General features: G+C 44.0%; 1 protein-coding gene across 4 annotated transcripts in view; it reads right to left on the reverse strand.

The window, feature by feature from the left end:
- Positions 1-16,612, reverse strand: part of SASH1 (SAM and SH3 domain containing 1) — a 695,913-nt gene that overhangs the window by 15,396 nt on the left and 663,905 nt on the right. For all 4 annotated transcript variants that reach the window (XM_068550749.1, XM_068550748.1, XM_068550746.1 and 1 more), the window contains 7 exons: positions 15,783-16,129; positions 10,166-10,240; positions 8,059-8,202; positions 4,618-4,753; positions 2,580-2,749; positions 1,601-1,810; positions 744-894 (listed from right to left, as the gene is read on the reverse strand). In XM_068550749.1, the coding sequence (XP_068406850.1) occupies positions 744-894; positions 1,601-1,810; positions 2,580-2,749; positions 4,618-4,753; positions 8,059-8,202; positions 10,166-10,240; positions 15,783-16,129 (1,233 nt within the window). The remainder of the gene's footprint in view (positions 1-743; positions 895-1,600; positions 1,811-2,579; positions 2,750-4,617; positions 4,754-8,058; positions 8,203-10,165; positions 10,241-15,782; positions 16,130-16,612) is intronic.

Raw genomic sequence — 16,612 nt, forward strand, 5'->3', positions numbered from 1 at the left:
ATGAATAATTTCAGGAATATTTCTGACGTCAGACTGAAGAATAAAGAGCAAGATAAGACTGGGTTAATGGAGCAAAGGACACAGTGTATTCAAATAGACTACATGAAAGCTGTGAGCTCACTAAGTTCTCTTCATGGGTTGTAAAAATGAGCTATCATTTTAGCTGAGAAATCGCAGCATGGAATTCTCTGCTCTACATATTCACTTGAGATGATTTCCTGCTTCTTTAACGCAAGCTGATGAATTTCATTTATTCATTAATTAACCTATTCAATCAGAAAACAACTCCTCATGTGCTTTGAGAAGTAATTCACCCTTGGTGGGGCAAGATACTCCCAGTTTGTCAGTTACTCTTGTGCCCAGGTATCCTCATGACCTCCTGAAGGCTGCACATCCCACCGGCCCCCAAGGTGGCATGAACTGCGTGTCTTAAGAAAACTGCAATTCAATTCTCAGTCACCCAAAGAGGAGCGTTTTTGTCAATGATTACCTAGAAACATGCCGGGAAAGTATAGGCTAGTAAGGTTTTCTTTTGCTCCTGCATTGGCAGGAAGGTCTGCTTTGGGAATCTACGTCTGTGCTATTTGACATAATACAAAATTGACCTTGGCTTTGGAAAGAGTAGGATCGAATGAGTGACTCCAAGGACCCAAGCATATGCTAGCAGCTTATGGGACGCCTGCTGGTGACCTGAGAATGTGGCGGATCTAACAGTGAACACGTCTGTGCGGGGAAGGACTTACTGTCATATTCCTGTAATAGCTCCACGGCTGTCAAGAGAACAGCTCTGTGCTCTGGGTCCCTGATATTTAACTCGTCCAAATCTTCCTCCTCCAGGAGCTTAAAGGTGTCCAAATCTTCATATCCATTGAACAGGAAAGTGGGCATGTGCTCCTGGAGGGAAACAAGACAGAAGTGAGTCAGCAGCCCAGCCATGGGATCCACGACCAATGACCGACCTCAAACCCCTAAACTCTTTTTCCATAGTCATTTTTATGCTAATTCAAAAATTAGTAAGTATCCTTTTAGCACAGTCTGTACCTCCCAGTCCTACAGCTTAGTGGGCAGGCGGGGCACTTCATTCATCAGGGGTTAAGAAGATTTACACTGCAGGCTGAGATGGACCCCACTGGCTTGCATTTTAATTGTGCCCTTGCTGTGAGCTGAAGCCTGTAATGCCACCCAGTGCGCAGTGGAGGAGATTCTTCTTTCATTTAGAGCTACTGAAATCCAGCTCACAGAGACCTGTGACTTCCTCAGTAGCAAGACAGTTTTGCAAGGAGGAAACAGAATCTACTATGTAGACCCCGCTAGATGCCGGGAATAATAGTGGGAGAGAGGGTGGAAGGGAGAATCCTTACGGCCTCTGAGAAGGCAACCAGGGCGCCAGGAGTTCGTGCTTACAGCCCTTCCTGGTAGTGGCTTGAAGCTCACAGCTCTCTGAAAGCTGCTCTTTGGACTAGGAGCAAATTTCGACCTGGAGTTTATGCTGTCACCCCCAGCGGAGGTCAAGGGCAGAGTCATGGTGCTGGTAACTATTTCTGTAGGATACTGGGTACTCATCGTAGCAGACGTGGGACCAGAATAGGACGGTACTCACTCTGAGGTTGATGCGATCCAGGAGATCCTCCACTGACTTGGGCTGGGGGGGTCTTCCTTTCCTCCTCCTCCTGGTGGGGCGCTTGGGCTTCTCCTCTTCCTCGTTGAGCACGTCCACGTAGATGAATTTGAATGTGCCCACCTTGTTGTTCAGCAGGCCCATCCAGGTGCCCATGGGGGGTTTGCTGATTATATCAATGATGTCTCCTTTCTGTGGCCCAGGGAACAAAGATCTTTCCGTTAGGTACATTTCCAAGCATGAACCATCTGTCAATCAGAAGCCTTAATCACACGCATGTGAAGACACTATGAAGTCCAGAATCAGGGCTCCACGAGTCACCTGCTACGACTGGGAGTCTAGCAGATACCGGACAGAACACTCCTGACCGTGCCGGATCTCATGGAGGCCCAAGGTCCCAACCCCTCTGGCCTCCTGCACCCACAGGGCAGTGGCCCGAGGTGTCCACCAGGGCTCACGGCTAGGTGGGCACCTGGCTCTCTAAATGCCCTGCCCTTACCCAGAGAACACCTATTTCTTAGAAAAAGAATTCCCACCAATCAGATGTCAGTGGCAACCGCTGTCCTGTAATCGCTTCATACATTTCGTGGAACCCCATCTGTCCCATATGAATGTCACTGATCACACAGAGAAGCCAGTCATGTCTCTTCAGCTGGTGAAAGCACAGAGACTGGAGGGTGGAGGGCAACAGGAATTCTGGAGGGAAGCTGAGGTCAGAGGACAGGGCCAGAGGGATGAGGTGGTGACCAAAGAGGATTAACTCAAGACCCTCCTCCATCCCCAAATGCTGGCTGTTCTCTGTTTCATTTTCCACTACAGAGGAGACCAGCTCATCAAGGTAGCAGAGACACTGGCCAGTCTGCACCACAACAGCCCAGCATTTAACAGCAAGGAGAAGAGAACACCTCTTAAGGCAACAAGCCACCCAGCGTTACTGCTCCAAGGCCAGGCAGACACACACCTTGAGCTTGAGTGAGTCTGTGTCATAGGGGCTGGGCGTGAAGTCGGTGTGCACCCTGGCGCGCCCACAGAACGGGCCCCGGTACGGGGGCTCCTCGTCATCACCGTCTTCCGACTTAACACTCTCCCTGTTGCTGGTCGAGGAATCGGTGGTGCTCACTGTTTGACCACCTGTACAGGAAAACAGGCAGAACACGGGTCAATACAGATTTCCTGCACAGCAAAGCTGAAGGCACTGGAGGGGACTTCCCTGGTTGCACAGTGGTTAAGAATCCACCTGCTAATGCAAGGGACACGGGTTCGAGCCCTGGTCCTGGAAGATGCCACGTGCCGTGGAGCAACTAAGCCCGTGTGCCACAACTACTGAGCCTGCGCTCTAGAGTCCGCGAGCCCTGACTACTGAGCCCATGTGCCACAACTAGTGAAGCCCGAGTGCCTAGAGCCCATGCTCCACAACAAGAGAAGCCACCGCAATGAGAAGCCCGTGCACCGCAACGAGGAGTAGCCCCCGCTCACCGCAACTAGACAAAAGCCTGCGTGCAGCAACGAAGACCCAGTGCAGCTAAAAATAAATAAATAAATAAATAAATTTATTTTAAAAAGAAGGCACTGGGGACTTCCCTGGTGGCGCAGTGGTTAGGACTCTGTGCTCCCGACGCAGGGGGCCCAAGTTCGCTCCCTGGTCAGGGAACTAGATCCCACATGCATGCTGCAACTAAGAGTTCGAATGCCACAGCTAAGGACCCTGCCTGCCGCAACCAAGACCTGGTGCAACCAAATAAATAAGTAAATAAATATTAAAAAAAAAAAAAAAAAAAAAAAGAAGGCACTGAAGGCATCACAGGCTAGGAAGGTAAGGGCCAGAGGAGGGAAGTCACGAGACACAGCCAAATGTCAGGACCAGAGCAGAGTCCAGGGGAGGATCTGAGTTTTCTGACTGTTCTCCCTAATCAAGCCCCCTCATCAGACAGGGGCCTCCATCAAGTTATCTTTATGACCAGGGAATCCAGGTGACACCAACACTCCCTGATGGAGGACACCACCCTTAACATTCATAACCTCTCATTTGTCAGGCATACTATTTTTACCCCATTTTACAGATGAGGAAACTTAAAGAGGTCAAGTAACTTGCTCAAGGCCAAATGCTTTTAAAGTAGTGAGTTTAAACTTGGTCTCTTCCCCCATAGCATTCGGCGGACACCACCATTGGACCGGGAGTGGTTGCACAGCATTTGTTTCAGGGACATCTGTCATTCTCCTCTCCTCTTATTATTTTATTTTCCTGGTTCTTAGTTGATTATTTTATTGCTCTGATAATAATGTTTTAATCAACATTTTGTATTCATAAAAGTTATGAAGACATTAGCTTTCTTTGTCAAGCCAGAAGAGAATTATTGGCACTTCCCACTACCCGAAATGCATCAGGGAAAAATAACATTACATTATTGTGTTGAATTCTGCATAAAATGTTTCTGATTAAGGATTGGAGACTGAAGAGAAGCATCTGTCTTCTCTTTTATTAAACCCCCACTAAAATGCTAACAAAGGAACTGGATTCACTATGACAAGGAAAGTGGCAGGGGGCAATGCACAGGTGAGAGATTTTTACCAAAATCTATAAGACAAAAAAGTGGTCAGAGGATCGCTAATTACTACTGTAGGTGAAGGATGCTCCCAGAGGTCAGGAGGGCGACGTGTGCGCAGCAGAGCCCTAAGTCCTCTCCTCTCAATTTGCTGCTCATCTTCATGAGCCCTTCCCCTTGACCTACTCCCCCCCTCCAGTCTCCAGACGTTCTGCTGGCGCGCTTTCCCTCTCTCCTCCAACCAAAATCATTACCCTCTCTTTTGTGGCACTGCTAGACATCAACTACTAAACAAATAGGACTCTAGGGCCAGCTATTTTGCAGGTCTGTCTCTGTAACAGCACCTTAAGGGTAAGAACTTGGTCTAATTTATCTTTAAATTGCCTGAACGTGACACTCAGTAAAAGTCTGATTTTGACTCCAAGGAAATCATGTACGTTTGCACACTAGACCTACTCATTGAGCTTTGACCGCTCAGAGAACTCCGCAGACTCTCCACAGAACCTCCGGCTTTGAGCTTGGGCTTGTCCACGTGTTCGCTGTCAGGCTGAGAGGATGGAGGGGAGCCCGGCATTCCATCAAGGCCTGAATCCTGAAATGGGTTTTGACAAAATTATGTTTCACCAGAGTGGATGGGTGCCCTTTTGTAATTCACAGCAGTTTAGCCCTCAACGAAATCAGTCAAATCCATCTTTATACCCAAGTCTGATTCTTTACCCAAAATGTACCTTCCTTTTTAATCTAAATCCTTGCTTCATTTTAAAGTTGTGGTTCATGTAACTATTAATTAAACACTCAAAAAGTATTTTTCATGCTCAAATAGATATTTTTGAAAAGAATCTATCTATCTACCTTGTGGACAAAACATTTCGTTAAAGGCTTAGAGACTCTTAGTATACTCCCTAGTTCAGTAATAACACTGGACTTCAAATGTAGATCAGATACAACCCACTAGTCATGTAGTATCCGGAAGTATCATCAGAGAATATTTAATCTATTTGAAGGGAAACATTTACACACACACACACACACACACACACCCCACATGCACACACACACACACACAAAGCCCAGATTCTTATATTTCTGTTTACACAAATTACTAAAATTGGCTAATAAAATACCAACTTAGGACCCAGATATACAGTTGACCCTTGAACAACACGGGGGTTAGGGGCGCCGACCAGCTTTGCAGTTGGCCCTCCTTATCTGCGGCTCTGCATCTGTGGATTCAGACAACCACAGATCGTGTAGTACTGTAGCATTTACTATGGACAAAATCCACCTATGAGTGGACCTATGCAGTTCAAAACCTGTGCTGTTCAAGGGTCAGCTGTACAACAAACATACCATTTTTCGGTCTATAATACAATTTCCCTAAGTCACCCTACGATTTTAGCTTCTTTCACTTCTTCTTCTGTTGTTAATAAACAGCTGGGAAGTCCCTTTTAGATCAGAATGCTGACAGTAGTGACTCAGCAGTACTTCTCACTTTTGGGGTGGCCACATATCATTAGTTTGACAGCCCCGCATCTGCACATGTAACTATAGCATGCTCACTTGATTTGAGGTGCTAATAGATAGACAGTGTCACACTTTAAAAAGTCTGCAGTCAGAATGGTTTACCGGCCCAAAGAGAACACTCTCTGGCATATTACACAGCCACGTGAACACAAAACCATCTAATGGAAACCTGTTATTTGCATAGTGCCGAATCATCAGAAGGGCTTTGATGAGATTCTGTGGGGCCCTGCAAACATATAGGGACAATAGAAAGGGCAGCTTCTGATCCAAAACACACTTCTGCTTTACAGTTAAGGAAAGCAAGCAAACAACCGCAACAACTACAAACAGAGGTGCATCATTAGGAGGTTACTGAAGCTGCAAAGGATGAATTCCTGAGGTTTTCATTCCTCTTTTCTGAATCATAAAATAAGCCACCTTTCCAATTAAAATCTTTTTTAAATGCTTCTGAAAAAAACCTCCCAGTCTGAAAAACAGCAATACGAAATACACATCTCTGATACTGTATGTTCACAAATGCTTTTTAAAAATTATTAATTTATTCATCACATATTTATTGATTACAAGAAGAGGTACTATTTCAGAGGCCAGGCATACAGCAGGAACAGAGCAGATAAAAATCCGTACTAAAACAGTCGGTGTCTTTACTAAAAAGTTTTTTTTTAAAGCCTTACAATGTTAATTTCCTCTCTCTAAAAAGCATTATAATGATTCCTTCTTTTTTTGATTATGTGAAACGACCGCTTTAAAAAAAAAACAGAACTAAAACTACAAGACATCTATATAGTAGTAAAATTATAGAAACATGCTCAAAATGACATGAAAGTTCTATGCTCATGATCCACAAAGCAGAAAACCCCTAGGAATGTAAGTTTACGAGAGCTTTTAGTAGATGTTTCAATTTGGGGGAAAAGCCAACTAAATAAAGTGCTTTAATTCGTGGCACTGCTTTCACTGGCATGATGTCTGTCTCACTCAAGCGTGCACAGTTTGCTTCACTGCTGGGCAGAAATATAGAATCACCATCACTCCCACACCCACAGGGACAAGAAGCGAAAAGATTAAGGAAAATATTCGTGGAGAAGAGATACCAGAGGCAGCCAGACTTCCCCTGCCGGGCTAACCGGCCCCAGTTTCTCAACCTGAGCACTCTCAGCATTTGGCATGGTTAATTCCATGTGTCCAGGACACATGGACTGTCCTGTGCATCATAAGATGCATCCCTGACCTCCATCCTCTAGATGCCTGTAGCACCCGATACCACCCCACCCTATCCCACTGCCGCTATTAAAAATGTCCCTAGCCAATGCCCCTGGGGTTGGTCGGGGAGCAAAATCAACCCCCCCCACCCCCGCAACCCAATACCCCACGAGAACCACTGTAATAAGCTGGAGATGTGCAGGCTTTGTTTGAAGCACAGTGCGGGGAGGCTGGCTAGCTGGTGCTCAGAGTGATTCAAACAGGGGGATGCTTGGTTTTTAGCTCACCATGTCCACCAGAGGGCAGCAGCTGAGCAAAAATGCCTGCTTTCCCTGCTGTTCTATTTGGTAGATAAGGCAGCATCACCTGCATATTTCAAGTAGACAACCAGCTCACACACGGAGACTTCAACAGACTGCAGAAGGCATACTATAAAGGTGCCGGAGGAGAACGCTTTGAAAATCTAATGGTCAAAATTATCTCAGGCCCAGCTTTCCAAGTGTCTTTATTCCCTCCACCCATAAAAATAAGACCCATAAAAAGAAGGTTACATTCCTAGTGATGAACTTATAGAATTGGGGAAGGGAGTGGTGTCAATTCTGTGATATCTTAAAGTCTGCAGAGAGGGCTGGTTAGTGAACACACCCCTGCAGAAACACGATGACTGTGTAAGTCTTGCAGCCCGGAAGCACTTTCTGACTTTACTTCTCAGACTTGCTACGTGCTCCTAAGAACAACTTATGCTACATTTATTTGAAAAGTCGGCTGTCTAAGAAAACTTGAGTGTCTTTTTAAGGTTTGATTCTGGTGACATCCATTTTGGAGCAAGGAATATTTTAGAAAATAAAATCCTTCCTTTGTGTTCTAATTTTCAGTGCTTATTGCATTAAAGAACAATCATTTCTTTACATGTCTGTCTGTTTCTCTCATTTGTACATAGAAGTCAGGGCCTGCTTTGTATTCCCAGCACCAAACCTGGTGCTCGGGCGACCCTAAGCGCTTAATAAATATTTGCTGAATCCAGTGTTTGTCTACATAAACCAGGCATGGTCCTGGAGCCTGGTTAATGCCTGTGAATATATTTACCACCATTTAAAATCTCAGACCAACAATCCTCAGCTTTTCTTGTTGTTGGGAAGAACCAAGGGGGCTTTTTGCTCGGCTGCCACATACCTGCTCAGAGACAGAGCTGCTGTACTTTTTAGACATTCTCTTCCTCATTGTCTCTTTCACTGATTTCACCTTTTTTCCAAGAGAGATTCGGGAGGCGGTAGGTGATTTGATTACTTCTTTATACACAAAATCTCCTTCTTTACCCTGCAAAAATAAAATGTTATAAGTATCTTAATCACAGAAAATGAAGCCCCCAAACAGGTTTTATTATTCTAACCATGAATGTCCTACCTGTCAACAAAACACTGGCATGCTCCAGGATCTCCACATTTTTCTTATGTTAACTCAGTGCTATGTTATTTATCTTTGTGATTAAAAATTAAAAGCTATTGACTAAGTGGCTTTTGCTTATTTGTTTAAAGTGGGATGTGAGTCACTTTGTTTTATTTAAACTTAGCATATTTTTCTCCTGTTACATGTTTTCCCACCATTTTAAATACCCAAGGGGACTGTATTTTATCAATAAAGAGTGATTTAGATGAACCAATGTTCACTTAATCCCAGCAGCGGGGAAGAAGAAAAGGATAATACTACCGAATAACCCAAAAAAGTGGTAAGAACAAAATGGCAAATCTTAATCATTAGAAGTCCAGCATCTGGGGACGTCCCTGGTGGCGCAGTGGTTAAGAATCCACCTGCCAACGCAGGGGACACAGGTTCGATCCCTGGTCTGGGAAGATCCCACATTCTGGGGAGCAACTAAGCCCATGAGCCATAACTACTGAGCCTGCGCTCTAGAGCCCATGAGCCACAACTACTGAGCCCACGTGCCACAACTACTGAAGCCCATGCACCCTAGAGCCCACAAGCCATAACTACTGAGTCCATGCACCACAACTACTGAAGCCTGCATGCGCCCTAGGGCCCACGTGCTGCAACTACCGAGCCCGTGTGCTGCAGCTACTGAAGCCCGTGCGCCTAGAGCCCATGCTCCGCAACAAGAGAAGGCACCGCAATGAGAAGCCCACCCACTGAAATGAAGAGTAGCCCCCGCTCGCCGCAACTAGAGAAAGCCCACGCGCAGCAATGAAAACCCAACGCAGCCAAAAAAAAAAAAAAAGTCCAGCATCCGATCAGATTTATATCATTGTAGCACTTCGTGTGGCCAGCTCCTAAGACTGTGTAAATTTCCTTTTCTGAACAAGTTAGATTGTGGTCTCCTTTCATTCTTTTGCATTAAAAAAAAAAAAACAAAACATTCCCCTGAGGGGAAAAAATCATACTTTTTATTTTTTAAAAGATTGACTACATAAAATTATTGGTTTATAAATCAATAAAATTTGATATTCAAATAAAATAGTTTTATTCTTCCAGGAAATTCTCAAACACTTCAAAAAATCATAGATGGGTGCTTTCGTTAACACATGACCATAACAACTATAAAGCACAGAATACTAATTTCACAGTTGCATGAGCAAATGCACAAGGGGAAAACAAAACTGTATGGAAAACTCACCTACATTTCTGGCACCTCAGAAAGTAAACCTTAGGGAGAACCTGTACACTGTAAAGGTGGCCTGTCCCCAGACTGTGATCCAGTGGCAGGTCCGAGGAGGCGGTCACCTTGGCCCTGAGGAGTCTGGTTTGCTTTGGCCCCAAGGGGACTGGGTTCATTTCAGGATACCCCAGATCAGAAAGACCTACGCTTGGCGTAGGGCTATGCACTTGGCCTATGACAAGCCTGGCTTTCAGAAATGCTGTCACATACTCTTGGAACCCAAATCACAGGGCTCCATCCTGTGGCACTACCTATGTGTAACAGTCACGTGCACTTGCAACTAGTATGAACAAAAAACACACGTGCACCAATAACTAAGACCATCTAAACTCATCTGGACGTGTGACTTGAAGAAACCTGGAAACCAGGGTGTTAAAGAAATGATGCTACTGCAAAGAGAGAGATGGAGGCCACAGGTGGTCATCACTCAGTCCACGTGGGACTGTGAAGAGTCTTTAAGATGGGGAACTAGAGCTTCTCTCCAAATGCGATTTAGGATCCTGAGGAAAAGGTCACCCAGTACCGATTCTCAAAGATACTAAATGTGAAACTATGTCAACCACACCACTTGAATCCAAATCTTTTGCTTCCCCTCTGATGTATACTCACCAGTGGGTCAGAATTATTACTACCAATGTGCAGAGAACGATTTGTCAAGTCAAATCCTCCAAAACTGCAGGTTCTCTGTGGAAAGGAGAGGGCAGAGCAGGAACAATCCAGTTATGCTAAGATCATCCAGCAGTGCACCAACCCAACACATGTCCCTTCTGTAGGATGTCACTGAACCACAAACGTGTTACAGGATGAGAGTAAGAAACGAGAAATGATGAAGAAAAAAATACATGATTCATGTTATAAGGAGACGCCACTCATTTTGCCCTTCCACAGGCCACTGGAACTGTGCCTACACCAGAGGTTCAGAATCCCCTTCACAGGCAAAAACCAACTGGTTAAAAAATAAAAATACACCAACCAAAAAACCATACATGTGTTAAGTGCTCTAAGATTCCCTGTCTCTTGGCAACAAAATTTCCCTTCCAGACCCCTTAATATCGGCTGCATACAGTAGTGATAATGAGGGAACATGTATTAGGGAACCCATGTGCTCAGAGTGGTCTTGGAAACCCAGATGTGAAGTCCTACAGCCCTGCCACTGACGGCAGGCTTTTCTGAGGGACTCTTGTTTTGTTTAGTTTTAAATCGCTGAGATGGAGGGGAAAAGGTTATGTTTATAGTAGAGTCCAATCAGGCCAAGAGGATTACTCATTCATTGCTTCCCTGACCTAGCCAAAAATGCTAATAACTCTCCCATCTAACTGCCCAACTTAATTGCTTATGACCCTTTCCTCAGAGTGTATGAAATAAAAAGACACCACACTTGCCCAGAAAGAAAAAGATTGATTCCGTGACTGTCTCTGACCACACTACTTTAATTTCAATAGGAAAAACACTGATAGAATGAAAACTTTACTGTCCTTTCGGTTGGTTTCAAACTTTATGGAACTGCTTATGTTTCAGTGCTTCTATATTTCCAGAACTTGGTTTGAATTCTCTGTTGTTTTTCTAGCAAAAGCTACTCAAGCACCACCTCCCCCCCGCCAACCCCCAAATCTTTAAGAAAAAGGAGAAATTCAAAGCACATTAATTTTTGTTATCACCGATTATCTTCTTAAGCAATTGGTAATAAAATGTGAATCACAGATTTGGGTGCCAATATTTTGTATTACCTGTTTCTCAGAGAACTCTAGTTAACAGCTATTAAAAGGAAGAAATGAACAGAAAAGCACACCATATACTATAAACACTGCTTTTTTAAAATAAATACACCTTAGATACATATTAACTGAACTGAGAAAGTAGAAACATCCAGGAAGGAAAGTGCCTAGGTTTATGGAATCACACAGATAGGGATCCAAATCCTGGTTCTACCACTTAACTTGCTGTGTGACCACAGGTAGAGCACTGAACTCTCTGAGCTTTGGTTTATTCATTAGTAAAATACTATCTATAGCCTATATTTGAGACTTCTAGCACACTGCCTGGCACAAAGCAGACACTTTAGGAATGCTGGTTTCTTCCATTACTTTTCATTAGGGCCACACTGAGAATTTGGTAGCTTGTCCTGACAATTGCTTTATTGAAGTTTAGGCTTAGTCAACATTCTAAATATGCAAATGAAGAACTGGAGCTTAGTTCTGGGCCTTATAATTCTGGGAGCTTCAACTGTAAAACCAGAGCAATCCCAGGAATCGGCCAAAAAGTGAAAGATAGCAGGTGTAGCAGAAGGAAAGGCCAGGAGATACAGAAGTGTTATATTTCAGGATAACCGACATTCAGGATATCACACAGCTGTTTTTCTCCTTCAGCAAAGCTGTTGCTGCTGTTTTAAATAATCAACCACAGACATAACTTTCAATGGACATTATTCTCATTTTATATAAAAATATCAATGGACAATCTGATTTCCCTTACAGTCAACTTAACTGGACCTATATCTACTCTATAAAAAGAGGAAGACCTCTGTAAACAAAAACACTCACCAAATCCCCTAATCTGCAAGCAATGTTATGACCATCTCTCAAGGTTAATTTTTAACTTTAACTTTCCCTTTCCAGCTTATAGTGTCAAATAAATTTTCTCATTTTTGCAAAGGCAGTCATTTTATTCTAGTTCCTCTCCTGTGACTCAGGGCTCCACAGACACAGTATGGCGTCCAGATGCCTCATCATTTTACGGCTTTTGTACTTTCCTGCTTTGAATTCCAACACCGACTGCAGCACTGGAGCCCAGCATGTTATTTCTGATGCATATGAAATAACTGACGAAGAATTTATGTGGAAACTACAACTGCAATAAATTAGAAGCTCATTTATGTCTTCATATGACTGCTGCATGCATTGTTTCCTAAAATAAGAAGTTTAGAGGAAAGAGTGGACTGGTTTTCTTAACTACCAACTAAAACCTCTCCCAGTGACATGCTAAGATATTTGGAACTGATTCTTCTTTATCAATGGAGGATGAACAAAATATAACCGTCAGCACCACTTGAACTAATCTCCAACTTTTTCTGTAATATCAGGTAGTTCTTGAAGCAGCACTCTTTCAACAGAGAAAACAAGAGAGAATAGTAAAAGAATGTAAACCAATCTTTGGTGGTCTACATGAATAAAGCTTAAATGAGGTTTTTCAAGTTCAAACATCTCCTGTACAGATAATTACAAGAACATTTTAGATAGATGCTTGTGGATGAGAAGAGCCAGTCAATGGAATGGTCATGCAGCTGAAAACACGTTTTGGGGGGGGTTTGGATTTTTTTTTTTAAATGGACAAAATTCCAAAATGTCATGCATGTCTGTTCCCCCAAACAAAAATTGAATGACCAAATAAAAAGCAAAACAAGTGACCGTTTCCAGTGAGTACAAAGCATTGTCATTTCCCTGAGGTTTCATCAAGCAAATATGGCATTTTTTGAAAGACAAAAAGATCAAGGTTGAAGAGTAAAGGAAACTATACTTTTGAATAAAATGAAAGAGATATATGACAAGAAGAAAGGAAAACAATTTTTGAGTAAACCAAGTAAAGAAATTATTTTAATCCCTTAAAAAAACAAAAAACAAAAAAAAAATCCTCTTCTGTTGTTAAAACACTTATATTCTGGGACCTCTCTGGTGCTCCAGTGGTTAACACGCCGAGGTTCCACTGCAGGGGGCACAGGTTTGATCCCTGGTCGGGGAACTAAGATCCCACATGCTGCACAGTGCGGCCAAAAGAAAAAGAACTTACATTCCCCTATGTTCTCTGAATAATTAGAAAATTAAATTTTGTTTTCTTGATTGTACAATTATACTTACAAGAAACGGTATGTACAAATTTCTGATTTAGCACTGAACACGTATTTCAGCAAGTATTAAAACTGTCCAGTACTGCCTCAAGTTCATAGTACTTTAAAAATACACAGCCTCAAAAAAAAAAAAAAAAAAAATACCCAGCCTCAGGCTGGTACTGGGGATAGAGGTTACAGAGTGCCACTTTTACAGGGGGTGGAATTGGTACGTGAAAACAAGCTTGTCCAAATGTCCATACTCAAACGTCAATGAAGAATTAATCACTGGCTCACAATGTGCACACAAGGGCCCACAATGGCACAAATCTTGGAAATATAACTTCTAGAGAGAAGGTCCTGATGAAGTTTTATCATTAACCGGTCAATAAATAATATAAGGGATACATGAGCAACTCAAGGCACTCAATCAGAAAAACTCTCAGTATTGCATGATTTAAACCCATGGGGCTGAGTCATCAATTCACAGAGAAGAGGTGGATCTGTTCTATCAAGGTCATGTCCAAAGGTACAGAGGCAGATGAACTAGGCACAACACCTCTGAAGGTAAAAAACAAATTATACCAAGGCTAAGTAGCCACAAGTATTTCCTAAAAGATCTGTGGGTCAGAACTGAAGGAGTGACAACAAGAAATAATAACAAAGAACTGTTATTTTACAACAAAAACAAAACCAACCGAGACTGTTGCCATGACAAAGAGCCAGAGGAAAAGCTGTTACTGATAATATTAAAAGTGTTGCAAGATTTATAAGAATGTGAAAAAAGTGGAGATCGAGCAAGAAAGTCAACACATGGGAATATTTGGAAAACCTAAGGGCTGGTACGGACCTAAGCATCCTTTAAGGATGGCATTGACCACAAAAGCAGAACTTGATTGAATGAATTTAAATTACAGCAACCGTCTGGGGAAGAACATGTTACAAATGTGAAGGAACTCTGGGAGAAGCCAGCATGGGAGGTGGCAGTACAGTCAGTCTACTCCTTCAGACCTATAAAAGGGGACAGGCCAGCAGACCCAGGTGGATTAAGCAGGGCGCCAGGGGCCAGGAAGCGTACAGTTCCTCCACACCCTGCGCCATTTTATATGGGCTCTTGTGCAAACTAAAAGTTGGGTGGGAATTTCAGGGGGATTAAATCCCTATGTTCTCCAGTTCAATATAAGCCTTGCCCTGAAAATAAATTTTACTAGGTCTCTAATAATTCAGTAATAACACTGAAGACCATTTCATTATTTGGAAGTAAGTACTTTATTCCTTGCTATGTACAGAATAATCTATGGGGCAGTGGAGGACATTTCCAAACGTTGATCCTTTTCTTTAAAAAGATAAGCACATCAAATATACTTAAGTGAAACAAAAGAGTTCTAATTTTTCTTTCCTTTTAGCTTTGAGAACTTTCTGTTTGCCCCTAGTAATAAAAGAAAGTACAGTGTTTTTCAAGTCACCAAATTGGCGATGATGATGGCGGCAATCTACCGTGAGCTAGTTCCTATTGTTTTAACTCACTGAGAGAAGAAAGATCTCTTTTAAGGGCAAAACTTCCTTCTGTTTTGAATCAGCTTCCTTGAGGCCAAGTGACACGATGGCTGCGACTCAAGACAGCCACTTCTAGAAGGAGGCCAGACCCCACCCCTGTACTCTGAGAGCCCTTCTCTGGGTCAGCTTCAATGTTTAGTTTTAAATTAAAACTCAAACAGCTTCAACTGGCAAGAGGACAAATGGGAAAGAGGGAGAAGCCATTCCTCAAGGAAAGTGGGGGTAGGAATGGAGGTGATGGAGGGACAGACCATGAGAAGAGCGGGGAGGACGCCAGGCTGCACGCAAGAAAGGCCATAATGCTTGACTGCACATCACAGAAATGACAAGGCCGTCCCCATGACTGTCTTGGTGACTCACGGACTTCTGGTGGATTCTCAAGAGAACCCCTTTGGTACAGCGGTCCACCGTGGCGGCCCACTTCCTCTTGGCCTCCTCCTCCTCCTCCAGCAAGCACCGTCTCAGGTCCTGCTTCTCGGCCTTGCTCAGGGTCCTGTCTGAGGCAGGACGCACTAGCTGGGTCAGGTTCAGGTGGCTGTACAGGCTGCGTTCCACCACGTACGTGACATTGAACTCGCTGACGGAGGGGCGCCCGCGCACCCTCCTGCCGGGGCCGCCACAGACCCCGCCCCCTTTGGGTTTCTGCCGGAGCAGCTGCAGGTCGCAGGTGGTGCTGTTGATGCCTTTTCTAGAGGGACGCTGGCAGAGGAAAGCTCTAGAACACGAATAATTAGTATCCGTTTTCTTCAAGCGGATCTGCTTCCGGACGCTCTGAACCGCCTCTAGGGACACCAGGAGGTGGTGCCGGCGACGGTGGCTGTCATAGAAGCAAACGCCATCAGTACTTACCCCGTGGCTCAGGGACCCGAGACCCTTCTTCATCTCCCCCTCGGTGAGGGAGCGGGACACCTTCTGGGCCTTGTCGTCTTCCGGGTAGGAGAAGAAGGTCCCCATCTTCTTGGGGGGCTTGATCAGGCCCCGGCTCTCTCCTTTGCTGAAGGTTTTGACCAACTTCCGGCCGGCACCCCAGGTGTCCAGGCTGCTGGATGATGGAGAAGTGGTGAGAGAGTCTGAATCATCTTCTGGAGGTTTCTCAGGAGAGGCATCAAAGAAAAATGGCTTCTTGTGCACTCCAGAGTACAGGGCAGACCTTTCATCCGGGACCGGGGAATTCTCAAGCACCTGTTCCTCCCCGCCTGGAGGGAATCAACACAGACACAGTCACGGGCTCCTGTCAACAAACCTTGGCGTTCTCTCGCAGATCCGTCTTTAGACCCCCAGCCCTGCAAAACATAAGCTAAACCATGCGGCGACCGCAGGGATGCCCCTCCCCACAATCACTTACCCTCCAAAAACCCAGCTCCTGCTTAAATAAATGCATATAAAAAAGAAAATAACCTGAGCAAATAATGGTTTCACACAGGCTGAATGTTAAAAGGTTTCAGATGCGATTTCTCCTCCTCCTCTCAATACCTTTGTAGACCAAACACCTTAACAGACCTATTAAAAATGGCATTTGGACACTCTAAGCCCATCAATAACACAATATTCCTTAGCATTTAACGATAATTATCCTTCCCAGTTTGCAAGTGCAATCCTCAGAAGCTAGGAATCAGAATCGTTCCCCCTTCTGAAAGGCTCTCCTGTTGAGTCTGGTTGGCTTTTTATAGTCAGAGTGT

The sequence above is a fragment of the Eschrichtius robustus genome, chromosome 9 (genome assembly GCF_028021215.1).
Source record: "Eschrichtius robustus isolate mEscRob2 chromosome 9, mEscRob2.pri, whole genome shotgun sequence".
In the NCBI taxonomy this organism is placed as follows: Eukaryota; Metazoa; Chordata; class Mammalia; order Artiodactyla; family Eschrichtiidae; genus Eschrichtius; species Eschrichtius robustus.